This window comes from Miniopterus natalensis, chromosome X (genome assembly GCF_054644295.1).
Source record: "Miniopterus natalensis isolate mMinNat1 chromosome X, mMinNat1.hap1, whole genome shotgun sequence".
NCBI classification, from domain to species: domain Eukaryota; kingdom Metazoa; phylum Chordata; class Mammalia; order Chiroptera; family Miniopteridae; genus Miniopterus; species Miniopterus natalensis.
In genome coordinates this window covers 73,904,431-73,921,466 of record NC_142103.1, presented here as the reverse complement: position 1 = coordinate 73,921,466, position 17,036 = coordinate 73,904,431, and the positions used below count along the sequence as shown (strand labels likewise).

At 38.6% G+C, this 17,036-nt stretch overlaps 1 protein-coding gene across 1 annotated transcript in view; it reads right to left on the bottom strand.

The window, feature by feature from the left end:
- Positions 1–17,036, bottom strand: part of DGKK (diacylglycerol kinase kappa) — a 131,485-nt gene that overhangs the window by 35,872 nt on the left and 78,577 nt on the right. The window contains exons 8-12 of the mRNA XM_016218537.2: positions 6,850–6,952; positions 3,683–3,866; positions 2,813–2,921; positions 1,933–2,072; positions 934–1,015 (exon numbers count right to left, since the gene is read on the bottom strand). Coding sequence (XP_016074023.2) covers positions 934–1,015; positions 1,933–2,072; positions 2,813–2,921; positions 3,683–3,866; positions 6,850–6,952 — 618 coding nt within the window. The remainder of the gene's footprint in view (positions 1–933; positions 1,016–1,932; positions 2,073–2,812; positions 2,922–3,682; positions 3,867–6,849; positions 6,953–17,036) is intronic.

Genomic DNA, 17,036 nt, shown 5'->3' with positions numbered 1-17,036 from the left:
TCCCTGATTACTTTTCCAGTTTCATCTTTAGTAGTTCTTCCTATATATACCCTCCCTGGCCCCTATGCCTCAGCCATTATGAATGTATTTCACTTGTGTGAATATTTCATGCTCTCTCTTGCCTTTGAACAACACACATTGTTCCATCTATCTGGAACAGGCCCCCTCTTTGCTACTATCCTGGTTAACTGCCTCTGGTCCTTAACTCTCTTCTAAAATGGTACTTATTCTGAGAAGCTTTCCCCGATTTCCCCCAGACTTGGCTATATACACCTGCTGGGTGTTCCCACCCCTGCTACCTCCTTATATATTAACACTCATACTACTTTATAAAAACAATTTTTCTACCACAGCAACTAGACTATGAGCTCCATGACAGCATGGACTGTGTCATTCTTCTTTACCAATTAACCTGTAAAAAAATTTCTAGAACAGTATCTCACACATAGTAATTAATTCATAAAATTTTCCATAAATATTTTGAGTGAATAAATAAGTAAATGGCTGAATAAATTATATCTCCAGTACCTATCACAGTTTTTGGTAAATAGCTGCTGATTGACATGTCCCCAATTTTCTTTCTTTTTTTAAATATATCTTTATTGATTTCAGAGAGAGGAAGGGAAAGTGAGAGAGAGAGATAGAAACATCAGCGATGAGAGAGTCATCATTGATCAGCTGCCTCCTGCACACCCCTGACTGAAGATTGAGCCCACAACCCAGGCAGGTGTCCTGACTGAGAATCAAACCGTGATCTTTTGGATCCTAAGTCAATGATCAACCTCTGAGCCATGCCCAGCACATGTCCCCAATTTTCAATGATCTCATTCTCATCAAGCTCATGGGCAATACAATAGCTTCTCTCTGGATTTTACCTATTATTTCACTGTGTAATAAAGATGTTGGCCTGAATTATATCTGGGCAGTAATTACCTCAAATCGGGGTACATCCATTTCAACTTGCCCTCTTAGCAATAGAGTTTGTCTGGGAGTCTCTCGGATCATCACACTCCATCTAAAATGAAGATCAAAGACAGAAAGATATTTAGGACTCTGTTTCATCACAGGCTGGCATCATCGGTGCTTCGCATGTGAAAAAGAGATCAAAGAGTTTATGTGTTGGGGAGATATGGATTGTAGGAGATGCCCAAGTTATCTCAGGTCACCTGATCTCAAGGTACACCATAGGGGGTCCTCAGGGCTTCTCTAGGACAGTGTAATGGAAGAAATTCCATGCGGTTCTCAGAGAGCAGTGCTTCTCAACCAGAGGTAGCTATCAAGATCACCTGAAGTTCTTTTGTAAAATACACATGCCAGAGCCCTACTCAAGACCTATTGAATGAGAATCTTTGCGGTAGGGTCCAGCTTGGTATCTTGAGAAAGCACCCTAGGATATCCTTATGGGCAACGATATATCAAATACCATGCCCTAGCACAGGAAGCCTTTCTTATCAAAAGATAAGATGGCAATACTTTCTCTTCTGTAGAGCAAAGACAATCTAGGCCAATTGTATATGAACTCTCCTTTTTTTTTTTTTTTTTTTTTTTTAGTTTCTTTAAGAACCTGATGAAAGTATAAAATAGTTTCTATACTATTATAGAATAGAATATAAAGATGGACACTTTCCCAAGGAAAAATGTGCTTGCATAGCTATGCAATTTGAAGAAAGTTTACAGAACCCTTAAAATTTACCCATGAGGATCTTGCTTTAGGATATTTTCAGTTGATGAGGGGCTTCAGTGATGTTTGAAGGATACACGGTAGACCATGGCTTCCTAATAGCCAAGCCCCCCACCTCCCAAACTGCTCCACACTGACGCTAGACAGGCTCTGTGAAGGAGGTTATAGCATTCCTGATTGATATGTTATAACTGGGAATGACTAGTGTAGAACTGGAAAAGGCACAGTGGCCTGATCTTTCAACCACTCACCTGTCTAAAATCCTCACACTAGCCTGCTCCACTCTGTTGAGGATGTTCAAAGGTGACTTGTTTTTATTCCAGAATGCACCCCAGCCTAGGACACGGGCCAGGTCATTGCCAGTTCCAAGTGGGATGACTGCCAGCTGACACTGCAAGAACAAAACCAGGCACCCTTTTCAGACAGAACTACCAAGATTCACCCATAAAGGAACCCAGAAAGCACTCTTTGGGAAAGATTGTGGTCTCAAAGCTAGTGGCAATAAGAGATTTATGATTCTAGGAAGTGTTATAGGAAGATGTTCAAAATTAAGTGAAAATTTGCCTAAGGAGTTGGGCCCCACTCTTGGCCATACAGAACCTACCCGGTAAAGGGAAAAGTTGCTGGAATATGCTAATATGCATAGATATGTTTATAAAAATATATAGCCACAGATTTATATCCAGGCTGGGCCAAAGAGATGAGGTGTCTCAAGATTCAAAGCTACTGGATTCAAAAGAGCAGAGGGCTGCTTAGGGAAAAGGGGGTGGAGGTAGAGGAAAATTTCTGCTACTCTTGAGACTCAAGGAAAAAAATCAGTTGCTTCAGGAGGTGTAGGAAATTAGGGGCTTATTTTCCTCCCCTTCAAATCTTCACTTTGGGGCTTGGGGAATAGGGCACTGCTCATTTTTTCTGCTAACTCCCTCATTTCTCCATCCACAGATAGACAACCAGAAAATGGTCTAGGTGAGCAGGCTTAGACTGAAAATCTACCAGTCAGGTTGAGTATGAGACCAATGGGAAACATGTATTTTACAGACAGGGAAAGTGAAGACCAGGGACTTCTTGGGATGAGAAGCTCCACACCCCATCTCTCTAGCAATGGGTAAACTGAGTCAGCTAGGGACTCACCTTTTCATGCAATCCTAAGGCATCAATCAGAGATAAGACCCAGCTCACACTGCCATCCCCACCACAAACCACAATACGAAAGCGAGCAAAGTTCTTGAACATGGATAGCCTGGAAGAAAAAGGAGAAAAGGGAATCATTTCATGAACTGCTGGGTTTCATAGCTCTTTCCTACAATGTGCCAGGGCCCAATGACTACTGCTTCTGTACCCTGCTAACAGACTGCCTACCTTTTCTCTCTTAGCCCCTGTCTCTCTGTGTTCCTAAAGTTATAGGCAATGTTTCCACAGGAAGTCTTGCAGATCAGATCTTGCCTCAACCCACATTATTCTTTGCCCAATCTTGCTCTGAAAGTTACTAGTAACCTAGCTAAATCTACCTGCTGAGGTTCAGGAAGAATGTCTCACATGATGGTCAGTGGGCTCACAGAAACCAGGGCTGAACAGCCAGATGGTCCTCAAATAAAAGAGGACTGTGGAAGAGATATATTTATTTGACCCCATGGTGGGGGGTGGGAGGGGGGGAGAATGAGTGGCAGGGAAGGTTGACAGCAATATCCATTTGCCTCTTCCTCTGAGGTAAGGAGACATAGGTTTTTTTACCTGTTCTAACCAGAAAATGTGGAGCAAATCTGAGAGCAGGATATGGGTTTGAAAGGATTTCTGGGAGAGGGCTAAAATTCCTCCAAAATACCAGCTAACCCAAAATACTCTGGAGTTATTACATCTGTGTCCTGACTTGAGAAAATAGATCTTTCCTTCCCAGGTACTATAACTAATTCCAGGAAACCTATCCCAGTCTAGAATGTATAAAAGGCAAAGTCCCTTATAGTCCCTTATATATACCCACTATATCCCTTACCCCATGCTTACCCAGCTTCAGGTCCACCCTTCGACAGGTCAAACACTTGAGATGGGTTAAGGTATTGCTTAAATTTTCGGAGGAAGACGATCCCTTGATGATCGCCGCTTTTGGAGTTGATGAAGATGAGAAGGGGACATGAACAGGCTGATGACCAATCAAGATTCCAGAAGTCTGAAGATACTACTAATTGGCCTGATACATGCACACAACAAAAATAAAAAGAAGGAACAAAAGAACAGGGCCATTGAGATGGAAACAAGATATAACTTAACATAAAATTTTGCAAACACCTTTTAAAAAAATTATTGAAGTATAATTGATATACAAAGAACTGCACATATGTAGTATGTACAGTTTAATGAGTTTAGACATAAGCAAACACCCATGATACTATCACCATAATCAAGGTAATAGACATTTCTAATATCTCCTAGAGTTTCCTTGTGCCCTAGACTCTTGAGATAGAGTAACAGAGGGGAAATCAGTACAAAACCCAAGAGGCTGTTATTAAAAAACAAAAACAAAAGACACACCACAGCTGTTCTTTGCCCAGCGGTTTCCAGGCAACTGACATTTGCTGAGCAACTACTACATTCTAGTTATCATGCCAGATATTACTGGGGTATAGCCCCTGCCCTTAAGCTAGGGAGACAGGCTCATACACAAAAGTATGTTGGAACATAAGGAATAAAGAAATTGGTGCCACAACCAAGAATTAATAAAATGCTGAGGAGAAACTAAGGAAGGAAAAGTTTGAGAGCCGAAGAGAAGGATCAGCACATCGAGTAGTCCACTTTCTGTTTGGGAATTTCCCCCAGAGTCAGAGAACATCTGAATTTGAGCAAGGCCAAGTTTGTCCAGGGAATCCTGTGAACAAGGTGACAAAAATTGGGTGGCACTGTGAGTTAAAATGTAACAATATTAGGCAGATTCATAGCCAGGTAAATAATCATGTCCACAAGGTTGCTTTTGAATAGACTGATGTTAATTTTAAGGGAGTGTCTTGTATTATTCAGTAATTTTAATCAATTCAATGAGAACATAGAAGGCTAACTTGTCAATTTTGAAGTACCCAAAATTGGAGGGAGAGCTACTGGATGACAGAATGAAGATTGAAAAATGACCTTGACCAGCAAATGGGTCAAATTCAATATGATAAAAAAGGGATAAATTTTAAGCTTGACCTTTAGGCTTAGGACATAAATTGCAGTAGAACAAGACAATAGGAACTTGGCTTGGCAGCATCAAGTGTGAAAAGGGCTTAGGGGATTTAGCTGACTTTAAGCTCCAGATGAGCCAACAGCCTTAAAGAGCTGTTCCAAAAAGGAAAAAGAAGCGCTCATGCTTCTTTGAGATGAATTAATATAACCACAGTGCCCCAAACCAGGGAGACAATGGTCCCCTCAAATTTGTTCAGTTCATATCACAGAAGGATGTTAAATTAGCATAAGATTGACTTACTGTTCCCCTTCCTGAAATTTAAAATCATCTTTTACAAATGTTAATTCATTTAACCCTCATAATACACCTGAGTACAACTATTATTCTCTATTGGCAGAAACCAAATAACAGATGAAGCACAGAGAGGTTAGATAGCTTGTCCAAGCTCACAGTTAGTAAATGAGTGTGCTCCCAGGTCTAGTAGTATCAGCATCATCTGGGGACTTGTTAGAAATGCAACTTCTTGTGCCCTACTCAGATCTACTTAATCTAAAGCTCTGGGGGTAAGGCCTAGAAATCTGCCTTCCAGATGATTCTAATGCAGTCTTAAGTTTGACAACCACTGTACTATACTATTTTGCCTCCACAAGAATCAGAGATGCTGTCTTAGTTATCTCTTATTCTCTAGGTTGCTTATCACTGAGCATTACATATAGAAAGTATTTCATAAATATACCAATAAATTCATGTAACAAATATTAAGTGTGCATATACCATGTACCTGGGTCTGTGTTAAGTGCTAGAGATACAGAGTTCATAGTCTGGAGTGAGAGTCAGACATGTGATGAACCACATAATATAGTGTGTTAGGTGCTTTGAGATGTGTGTTTTGGGTTTACAGCAAAGAAAGTAATAAATTTGTCTGGGAAAGTAGGGAGAGACAATTTTAGAGCCTTCAAATAGGAGATACTGTTTGATTTTGGTCTCACCCTATAAGATGAGATTTACCAAACAGACCGGATAAGAAAAAGGGGTAATTAGAAAGCATTCTCAGAAATTAGAGTCTGTTGACTAAATAAATGATTGAGTGAATGGATGAGTGCTACTGAACAATGACAAGTGCTTCTTCAAGAAGTCACCAGCTGGATACCTCTACTCTGGCTGCTGGAGAATGAATTCCTTAGCCTGGCCAGAGGAGTTGGACCAGATCATCTTTCAGGGCCTATTATCTCTAAGATGAGGTGGGGAATTCCCAACAGACAACCTATTAAAGAGGATGTTTGCCTAAGCCAAAAAGCCAGGAAAAGTCAAGAACATAAGGAGGTCTTAGAGGATAGTCCTAAGAAATGACAGGCTAAGTAATACACAATAGAAAGAAGGACTCTCAAGAGTGAAATTCAATTGGATCAAGACTGCAGATGATAGGAAGAAAAGCTAAAAGCCAACTTGTGGGGCATTAGATGAGACACTACATAAAAAGAATGGGTCCAAAATAACCATAAGCTCTGGCAATGCCCATATCGTGGATATTTTTGTGTCCTTCAAACACCTTATGAATAGAGTTCTCAATAAATCACTGGTGTCCAGGAATTGACAAAGTATCAGTGGAGTGTGTTGGAGCAATGGTCATGTTAATTTCATATTTGGGGACAACCTTCGTGTCAGTTTCTATTTTAACAGGCACATAACCTGGGCCTTCATGCAGTTCTTCCTTGACCACCAGAATGCAAACTAACTTATTTCATGGATTATCTAATGTATGGAAATCATGAAAAAACTGAAATAAATTCCGATCGTTCAGAAATAATTGAGACAGAGACTACAGAGAACATGCCCACATACATATACACCATAAATATCAACATTCACCATCCCAAAGGTCTAAAGAGAAATGAGCTGTCTCTACACATATGCCCATTCTTACTCCCCAGAAATATTTGACTGGTTGAGAAGAATAATTTAATCACAGTCCTTTTCCCCACTGTATTTCTGAGATTAAAGTTTAGCTGCTCACCATCTCCTTTAGGGTCGCTTAAGGCCGTGGGAGGAATGACTGATTTGTGGTGACTTCCAAACCAGCATTCCTTGGAAAACCGCCTTCTACAGTCATCATGCACCTGAAACGACAAGAGAAGAGAAAAAAGAAAGGAGGGGAGAGAGAAAAGGATAGCATTGATCAGTCTTGGGTTCCAATTCCAAGATTTGAGCATACAGTTTTCAAATCTCCCTTCCTGAGATTTAGTGTCATACACATACCTCTGACTAAACCTGGAACCCTCTGTCCACCTGGAGCTTGCACCATCCCTGAGTGTGGCCTCAGAACTCAGTTTCTTTCAAAGGTGGCGTTTGGAAGATAGGCATCATGGGCACTGAGAGGATACCAGTCTTAGGGCACAAATTTAGTGGCCTACAAAATGGGGAGTTTACTTGCAGCATGAGAGTGCTAATCCTGATAATATGGTATTACACTTCAATCCTTACAACAACTGTGTGTGGTAGGGAAGACGTTATTAAGTTCATTTTAGAAAGGAGGATACCAAAGCTCATTGTGGTGAAGGATCTTGCTCAAGGTCAAACAGCTGGGAAGTGACAGAGCTGGGAATCTGATGCCTTCTCCACTACTGGCCATTCTTCTGAGATTTATGATATATTCAAGCACCACTTCCTGAACGATTAAACTATTTGTAGAGGACATGAACCTGGTCTGATTATGCAAAAGCAATGAAAAGAGAACCAGAGGATGTTGGAATGTTCTTTTTTAAATTGAGATTATAATTGACATACAACATATTAGTTTCAGGTGTACAACATAATGATTTGATATTTTTATATATTGCAAAATGACCACCCCAATAAGTATAGTTAACATCTGTCGTGATACATAGTTACAAAATTTTTTCTTGTGAGGATAATGTTTAAGGTTTACTCTTTTGGCAACTTTCAAATATGCAATACAGTATTATTAACTATAGTCACAATGGTGTACATTAAATACATCCCCAGGACTTATTTATTTTATAACTGGAAGATTGTACCTTTGACACCCTTCACTCATTTTGCCCATACCACCACCATCTGGCAACAACCAATCTATTCTCTGTATCTATGAACACTGTTTTTAAAAGATACCACATATAAATGAGATAAAACAGTATTTGCTGGCCCGCCAGGTGTGGCTCAGAGGTTGATCATCGACCTAGGATCCAGGAGATCACGGTTCAATTCCCGGTCCGGGCACATGCCGGGGTTGTGGGCTCCATCCCCAGTTGGGGGAGTGCAGGAGGCAACGGATCAATGACTCTCTCTCATCATTGATGTTTCCATCTCTCTCTCCCTCTCCCTTCCTCTCTCTTAAATCAATAAAGATATATTTAAAAAACAAAAAACAGTATTTGTCTGCCTCTGTCTGATTTATTTCACTTAGCATAATGTCCTCATATTGTCAAAAATGGCAAGATTTCCTCCTTTTTATGGCTCAAAAATATTCCATTGTGTGTGTGTATCACATTTCTTGATTTATTCATTCATCAATAGAAACTTAGGTTATTTCTATATCTTGGCTACTGCAAATAATGTTGCAATGAACATAGAAGTGCTTATATCTTTTCAAATTAATGTTTTAATTTGTTTTTTTCTTTAATCTTTATTGTTGAAAGTATTACAGGTGTCCCCCTTTTTCCCCCATTGATCCCCTCCACCTCGAATCCACCCCACCCCCAGGCCTTCCCCATACCAATGCCTGTGTCCATGGGCTATGCTTATAAACATATAAATTCTTTGCTTAATCTCTCCCCACCCACTCCCCCCTCTCCACCTTCCCTCTGAGATCCCTCAGTCTGTTTCATGCTTCTATGCCTCTGGATCCATTTTGTTCCTTGGTTTATTTTGTTTATTACATTCCACATATGAGTGAGATCATGTGGTACTTGTCTTTCTCTGACTGGCTTATCTCACTTAGCATAATGTGCTCCAGTTCTCTCCATGCTGTCCCAAAGGATAAAAGATCCTTTTTTTTTTTTTACAGCTGCATAGTATTCCATGGTGTAAATATACCACAGCTTTTTTATCCACTCATTCACTGATGGGCACTTGGGCTGTTTCCAGATCTTAACTATTGTAAATTGTGCTGCTATGAACATAGAAGTGCATAAGTTCTTTCTGATTGGTGTTTTGGGTTTCTTAGGATATATTCCTAGAAGTGAGATCACTGGGCAGTTCAATTTTTAATTTTTTGAGGAAACTCCATACTGCTTTCCATAGTGGCTGCACCAGTCTGAATCCCCACCAGCAGTGTACTAGGGTTCCCTTTTCTCCACACCATTGACAGCATTTGTGATTCATTGATTTGTTGATGGCAGCCACTCTAACAGGTGTGAAGTGATACCTCATTGTGGTTTTAATTTGCATCTCTCTGATGATTAGTGACTGAGCATTTTTTCATGTCTCTTGGCCATCTGTATGTCCTCTTTGGAGAAGTGTCTATTTAGGTCCTTTGCCGAGTTTTAAACTGGATTGTTTGTCTTCCTTTTGTTAAGTTGTATGAGTTCCTTACATAATCTGGATATTAACCCTTTATCACATGTGTCATTGGCAAATATGTTCTCCCATACAGTGGGCTCCCATTTCTTTTTGTTGAGGGTTTCTTTTACTCTGCAGAAGCTTTTTATTGAAGGAAACATAATTCTTAAGGGATGCATTTAAAGAATTGGGGTTACGTACATACAGAACATTGCATCCAAAAGCAACAAAATACACATTTCTCTTAAGTGCACGTGGAACATTCTCCAGAATAGATTATATGTTAAGCTACAGGCAAGTCTTAATAAATTTTTAAAAATTGAAATCATATCAAGCATCTTTTCTGACCACAATGCTATGAATCTAGAAATCAATTACAGAGGAAAATGTGGAAAATTTACAAATACATGGAAATGAAACAACATGCTGCCAATAAAAATTCCAAAAACATATTGAGTAAAAGAAAAATGGAAATACAACAAGTAAAATGTATGTGATGCAGCAAAAGTAGTGCTAATAGGAAAAATTAGTGATATGGGCCTATTAACAGAAAAAACCAAAAAAAAATCTCAATCCAATTTTATACCTAAAGGACCTAGGGAAAGAAAAAGAAATGAAGGTGAAAGTTAATAGATAGAGGAAATAATAAAAATTAGAGCAGAAATAAATGAAAAAGTCACTAAATAGACAACAGAGAAAGAAACCAATGAAACTAAGAGCTGGATTTTTTAAAAAGGTAAACACAAGACAGCAGCAAAAGCTGAGTATCAGTGACTGGCTTTGGAGTGGAGCCATGCTCCCCACTGTCTTGGGAAACTGACTGGTGCTTCCTCCTCACAGAAGAGCTGATAGAAACTCCCAGCTTCCAGCAGATCCCACTGGACTGCATACAAAGGGCTCTGCCCAGCCGAGGACAGGAAAATATTCTAGGGATACTCAGAGAACTGGCTCTGGAGTGGAGGAACTCACCCATCACCTGCCCTGAAATCTGAAAAGCACCTACCCTTCATGGGAGACCCAGAAGTCCCATACACCCCATTCAGTCAAAAGCCATTTCAGAAACATCCTTTTCAGTGACTAAGACTGACAGCTGGGCTCCAGGGAGAAGCAGGCAAAGGGTGTAGCCTGAGGAGCTTTGGGACACTTGCTAACCCATCCCTCAGCCAAGTACTAAAAACAGGCCAGCCCTAGAGTGCAGCCTGGTCCCTCGCACATGCAGCCAAACCCTATGAGACACAAAAATATGGATCACTTGAACCTTCAAACAGGTTGCTGAGTGCCAAACACAGACAGCTTCTGACAGTAACTAGTTTCATTTTTTTGCATGTACCTGTCCAATTTTTCCAATACCATTTATTGAAGAGACTGTCTTTACTCCATTGTATGTTCTTGCCCCCTTTGTCAAATATTAATTGAGCGCAATGGCTTGGGTAAATTTCTGGGTTCTCTTTTATGTTCCACTGATCTATATGTCTGTACTTGTGCCAGTACCAGACTGTTTTGATTATAGTGGCTTTGTAGTATAACTTGATATCTGGTATTGTGATCCCTCCAAATTTGTCCTTCTTTTTCAAGATTGCTGCGGCTATTCAGGATCTTTTTTTGTTCCATATAAATTTTTGGAGTATTTGTTCTACATATGTGAAATATGCCATTGGTATTTTAATAAGGAATGTATTGAATCTATAGATTGCTTTGGGTAGTACGGACATATTAATGATGTTAATTCTTCCAATCTATGAACACAGTATATTATTTCACTTGTTTATATATTTTTCTATATCTTTTTACAACGTCCTATAGTTTTCCAAGTACAGATCTTTTACCTCCTTGGTTAAGTTTATTCCTAAGTATCTTAATTATTTTGTTGCAATGATAAATGGGATTGCTTTTAGTTTCTCTTTCTGAGAGTTTTGTTGGTGTATAAAAATGCTATAGATATCTGGGTGTTAATTGTGCATCTTGCTGCCTTGCCAAATTCATTTATTAAACCTAGTAGTTTTTTTTGGTGGAGTCTTTAGGATTTTCTATGTACAATATCATGTCATTTGCAAATAATGACAGTTTTACTTCCTCCTTTTTGACTTGGATGCCTTTTATGTTTTCTTCTTGTCTGATCACTGTAGCAAGGACTTCCTATGCTATATTGAGTAAGAGTAGTAAAGGTGGAAATCCCTGTCTTGTTCCTGTTCTTAGGGAAAATGGTTTTAGTTTTTGCCCATTGAGTGTGAGGTTTGTTATATATGGCCTTTATTATGTTGAGATATGATCCCTCTATTCCCACTTTGCTGAGAGTTTTTATCAAAAATGAGTGTTGAATTTTGTCAAATGCTTTTCCTGTGTCTATTGATATGATCATGTGATTTTTTTCTTTCAATTTGTTTATGTGATGTATCACATTTATTGATTTGTGAATATTGTACCAGCCTTGTATCCCTGAAATAAATCCCACTTGGTCATTAAGTATGATCATTTTAATATATTGCTTGATCCAATTTTCTAATATTTTGCTGAGGATTTTATCATCTATGTTCATCAGGGATATTGGCCTGTAATTCTCTTTCTTTGTAGTGTCTTTATCTTGTTTTAGAATTAGGATAACTCTGGCTTCAAAAAAGAGCGTGAAAATGTTCCTTCCTCTTTGATTTTTTGGATTAGTTTGAGGAGAATAAGTGTTAGTTCTTCATTGAATGCTTGGTAAAACTCCCCTTTGAAGCCATCCAGGCCAGGGCTTTTGTGTGCTGGGAGTTTTTCTATTAATGTTTCAAATTTATTGGCTGTTGTTAATCCATTCAGGTTCCCTGTTCCTGACCAAGTTTTGGAAGATTGTCTTTTTCTAGAAATTTGTCTATTTCATCCACATTTTCCAGCCTGTTAGTATATAGTTGTTCATAGTATTTTCTTACTATCTTTTGTATTTCTGTAGTTGTTGTGAGTTGTTACCTCATCTCTTTTGTTTCTGATTTTATTTATTGGAGTCTTCTCTCTTTTTCTAGATGAGTCTGGCTAAAGGTTCATCAATCTTGTTTATCTTTTCAAAGAACCCGCTCTTGGTTTCATTGATCTTTTGTATTGTTTTTTTGTTGTTGTTTTTGTTTTTTGTTTTTAGTCTCTATGTCATTTATTTCCACTCTGATCTTTATTATTTCCTTCCTTCTACTTACTCTGGGCTTTTCTTGTTGTTCTCTTTCTAAGTCTTTAAGATGTAGGGTTAGATAGTTCATTAACCATTTTTGTTGTTTTTTGAAGTAGGCTTGTAGTGCTATGAACTTCCCTCTCGGGAATTTTTTCATTGTGTCCCATAGATTTTGTGTTGTTATGTGTTCATTTTCATTTATTTCCAGGAAGTTTTAAAATTTATTCCTTGATCTTATTGGTAATCCATTAATTGTTTAATAACATGCTATTTAGCCTCCTTGTGTTTGAATTTAATTGTTTTAACTGTGGTTGATTTCTAATTTCATGCCATTGTGGTCTGAGAAGATGCTTGATATAATTTTAATCTTCTTGAACTTGTAGAGACTTGTGTCCTAACATATGGTCTATTTTTGAGAATGTCCCATGTGCACTTGAGAAGAATGTATATTCTGCAGCTTTGGGGTGAAATGTTCTGTAAATGTCAATTAAATCCATCTGATCTAATGTGTCATTTAGGGTCACTCTTTCCTTGTTGATTTTTTGTCTGGAAGATCTATCCAGTGAAGTCAGTAAGGTCTTATAATCCTCTGGTATGACTGTATAGCTATCAGTCTCTCCCTTAAAGCCCTCAGAAGTTTTTAAAATAAATTTAAGTGCTCCTCTATTGGGTGTATATATGTTTACAAGGGTTATTTCCTCTTGTTGGATCAATCCCTTTAGTATTTTGTAGTGACCTTTATTGTCTCTTGTTATGATCTTTTTTTTGAAGTCTATTTGGCAGATATGAGCATTGCTACACCAGCTTTTTTTCATTTCTATTTGCATTAAATTTTTTTTTCATCTTTTCATTCTCATTCTGTGAGAGTTTTTTTGTTCTTAGGTGGATCCCTTGTAGACAGCACATATTTGAGTCATGGTTTTTTTTTTATCCATTTAGCTACCATATGTTTTTTGATAGGAGCATTGAATCCATTTACATTTAAGGTTATTATTAATAGGTACTTATTTATTGCCATTTTAATTCCCTATTCCTATATTTATGTCTCTCTCTATTTCTACTTCTTATTTGCAGCAGTCTCTTTAACATTTCTTGTAATGCTTGCTTGGTGGTGATAAACTCCTTTAGCTTGTTTTTGTTTGGGAAACTATTAATTTCACCATATACTCTGGATAGAGTATTCTTGGTTTCAGATCCTTCCTTTTCATTACCTTGAATACTTCATGCAATTCCCTTTTCGCTTATAGAGTTTCTGATGAGAAATCAGCTTACAGCCTTATGGGACCTCCTTTGTAACTAACAGATTGCTATTCCCTTGCTGCTTTTAAGATTATCTTTCTCTTACATATGTATATATTTTTATTGATTTCAGAGAGAGAAAGGGAGAGGGAGAGAAATAGAAACATAATTGATGAGAGAGTCATTGATTGGCTGCCTCCTGCATGCTCCCTACAGGGGATCAAACCATTATCTCCTGAATCATAGGTTGATGCTCAACTGCTGAACCACACTGGCCCAGCAGATTCTCTTTATCTTGAATTTTTGACATTTTAATTATGACTTGTCTGGGTGTGGACGTCTTTGGGTTCTTCTTACTTGGAACTCTCTGCCTCCTGAACTTGTGTGACTTATTCCTTCACAAAGTTTGGGAAATGTTCTGCCATGATTTCTTCAAAAAGATTCTCTACCCTTTGCTTATTCTCTTCTCCTTCTGGCACTTATATGATGTGAATATTGTTATGTTTCACGATGTCTCACAGCTCCCTTAAACTGTCCTGTTTTTTAATTGTTCTTTCTTTTTGGTTCTCTGATTGAGTGATTTTTTTTTCCTACCCTGTCTTCTAATTTCCTGATTTGATCCTCAGCTTCCCCTAATCTGTTGTTTATTCCTTCCAATGTATTCTTTATTTCTGCTATGTCATTCTTATTTTCCTTCACAGTTTCCATATCTTTTCTCAGCAGCCTCAATCAGTATTCTGTACTCTATATCTGATAAATTGCTTATCTCAATTTCATTTAGCTATTTTTCTGGAGAATTTTCTTGTTCTTTTATTTGGGGCTTGTTTTTTTTGTCTTTTAATTTTGGCTGCTTGTTTGGGTTTGTTTCTATGTATTAGGTAGATCTCCTAGGACTCCTAGTATTTTAGAGGGTCACTGGTGAAGGACAATGTCAGACGCTGTTTGTGACTGGCCTTGAATGCCCTGTTTAGAGTTACCAGCAATCCACAGCTTGTGGGTCCCTCTGCTGAGTCTGGGTGCATTTGGAAAAGACCAAGATGTGCACCAAGGTATGCTTTTCCTAGCCCAGGGTCCAGAAGCAAACCAAGCAAAGACTTAAAGCACTCAGTGATCCACCTGTGTCTGCAGGCTAATATTAATCTGAGTCTTTTAATGAGCCTCAGGCTGTAGACTACAGAAAGGTATAAATTCCACAGGATGGGGCAAGAGATTTCAATAGGTGGGGTAATTAATCTCCCTCCCCAGGAAAAATGTGCTTTGCCGGTAAATGTTTGCCTAAGAAAGATATCCTCTGCAGTATGGGGAAATGACTCAACACAGCAATCCAGATGGCTGCTCTTGGAGCTGTATCCCCAGAGCCAGCAGCCCTAGATTCTCTTCACACAGCTCTAGTCCATTCTGCCCTCCCTTTGCCAGAGCCCAAGGTGAGTGGCTGCACACAAAATTTTGTGCATTGGTCCTTTATGAGGTTGCCTGCATTTCCAGCCTTCTTGCCCTGGCAGACAGAAACCCTGCTACTTTTCACAGCCAGATGTTATGTGGGCACCTTTCTCATTTCTGGTGCTCTGGGCTGTGCAGCCCAGCTTTGGGTTTAGACCCCAGAGTTCTCAGTGGGAACCCCAAAAGCTGAAATAACCCTCTGGAACTTCAGCTGCTGCCTGTGAGAGCCCAGCAAGCCCTCTCACACCTTAGCACTTCCTAGCAATCTCTATGCAATCTCCACTTTTCCTCCTTGATTATGAGGGTTCTCTCCAGCTTGTGTTCAGTTTATTATTCAAATGATTATACTTTAATTGTAATTCAATTTGGTCCTGGGAGAGTGTCAGTGTAGCTTCCACTCAATCCACCATCATCTTTAATCCCTTTTCATATTTTTTTTGCTTCTTCTTACTTTTATACTGTTTTTATTTTCTTATTCTTTACTCTTATTTTTCTCTCTTCTTTCTTTCCTTCATATTCCTTTTTTGTCCTTTTATTTTTCTTGTATTTTTTTCTTTCTTTTCTTTTATTATTCTTGTTCTTTTTCTCTTTCCCAATTCTCTTTCTTTTTGTGCTGGTTGTTGTTTTATGGGTCTTATCTATGTTTTTGTTTTCCTTCTTGTTTTGTTTTGTTCTATCATCACCTGCACCACAGCTTGCATGATGTGTTTGGGGTTGAGCTTCAAATTCAACAAGCCTAAGAGGAGATACCACTCAGAAATTGGACAACAATGATGAAGACCCAGTTACAACAGGAGAGCCCAGATAACCCACACAGGTGACATTCCTTGAGCATACAGCTCAGGAGATTAAAGAAACACCACCACAGGATCCCACAGAACACTTCCTACATTAGGCCTGCTCACAAAAACTGGGAGGCATAGTAGTTCAATCTAATACGTAGAAACAAATACAAAAGGACAGCAAAAATGGGCATACAAAGAAACAACCCCCAAATAAAAGAAAAGGATGAAAATCCAGAATAAGAGCTAAATGAAATGGAGACAAGCAATTTATCAGATATAGGGTTCAAAATAATGATTATAAAGATACTCAAGAACTTAGTGAAATTTACAAAGAAATTAATGGGAACTACAATAACATGAAAAAGGAGTTGGAATCAGTGAATAAGCACCAGTCGGAAATGAAGAATACCATATCTGACATCAGGAATACATCAGAAGCCTGGCCAGGCATGGCTCAGTGGTTGAGCATTGACCTAGTATCCAGGAGATTGTGGTTTGATTCCTGGTCAGGGTACATGCCTGGGCTGTGGGCTAGATCCCTAGTCGGGGTTGTGCAGGAGGCAGCCGATCAATCACTGTCTCATCATTGATGTTTCTCTCTCTCCCTCTCCATCTTTCTTCCTCTCTCTGAAATCAATAAATATATATATATTTAAAAAATACATCAGAAGGAATCAAAAGTAGATTGAATGAAACAGAAGATCAAATCAGTGATTTCAAAGACAAAGTAGGAGAAAAAAAACAATTAGAGCAGCAAAATGAAAAAAGCATTAAAAAGCAGGAGGAGAGTTTAAGGGAACTTGGGACAACATAAAACATAACAACATCCAAATCAAAGGTGAAACAGAAGGAGAAGAAAGTGAACAAGAAATAGAAAACCTGTTTAAAGACATAATGACAGAAACTGTCCTTAACCTGGTGAAAAGAAATGTTACACAAGTTCAGGAAGCACAGAGAGTTGCAATCAAGATGAACCCAAAGAGAACCACTCCAAGACACATCATAATTGAAATGAAAACCTTGAAGAAAAAGAAATCATCTAAAGGCAGCAAGGGAGAGACAGAAAGTTACCTACAAGAGAGT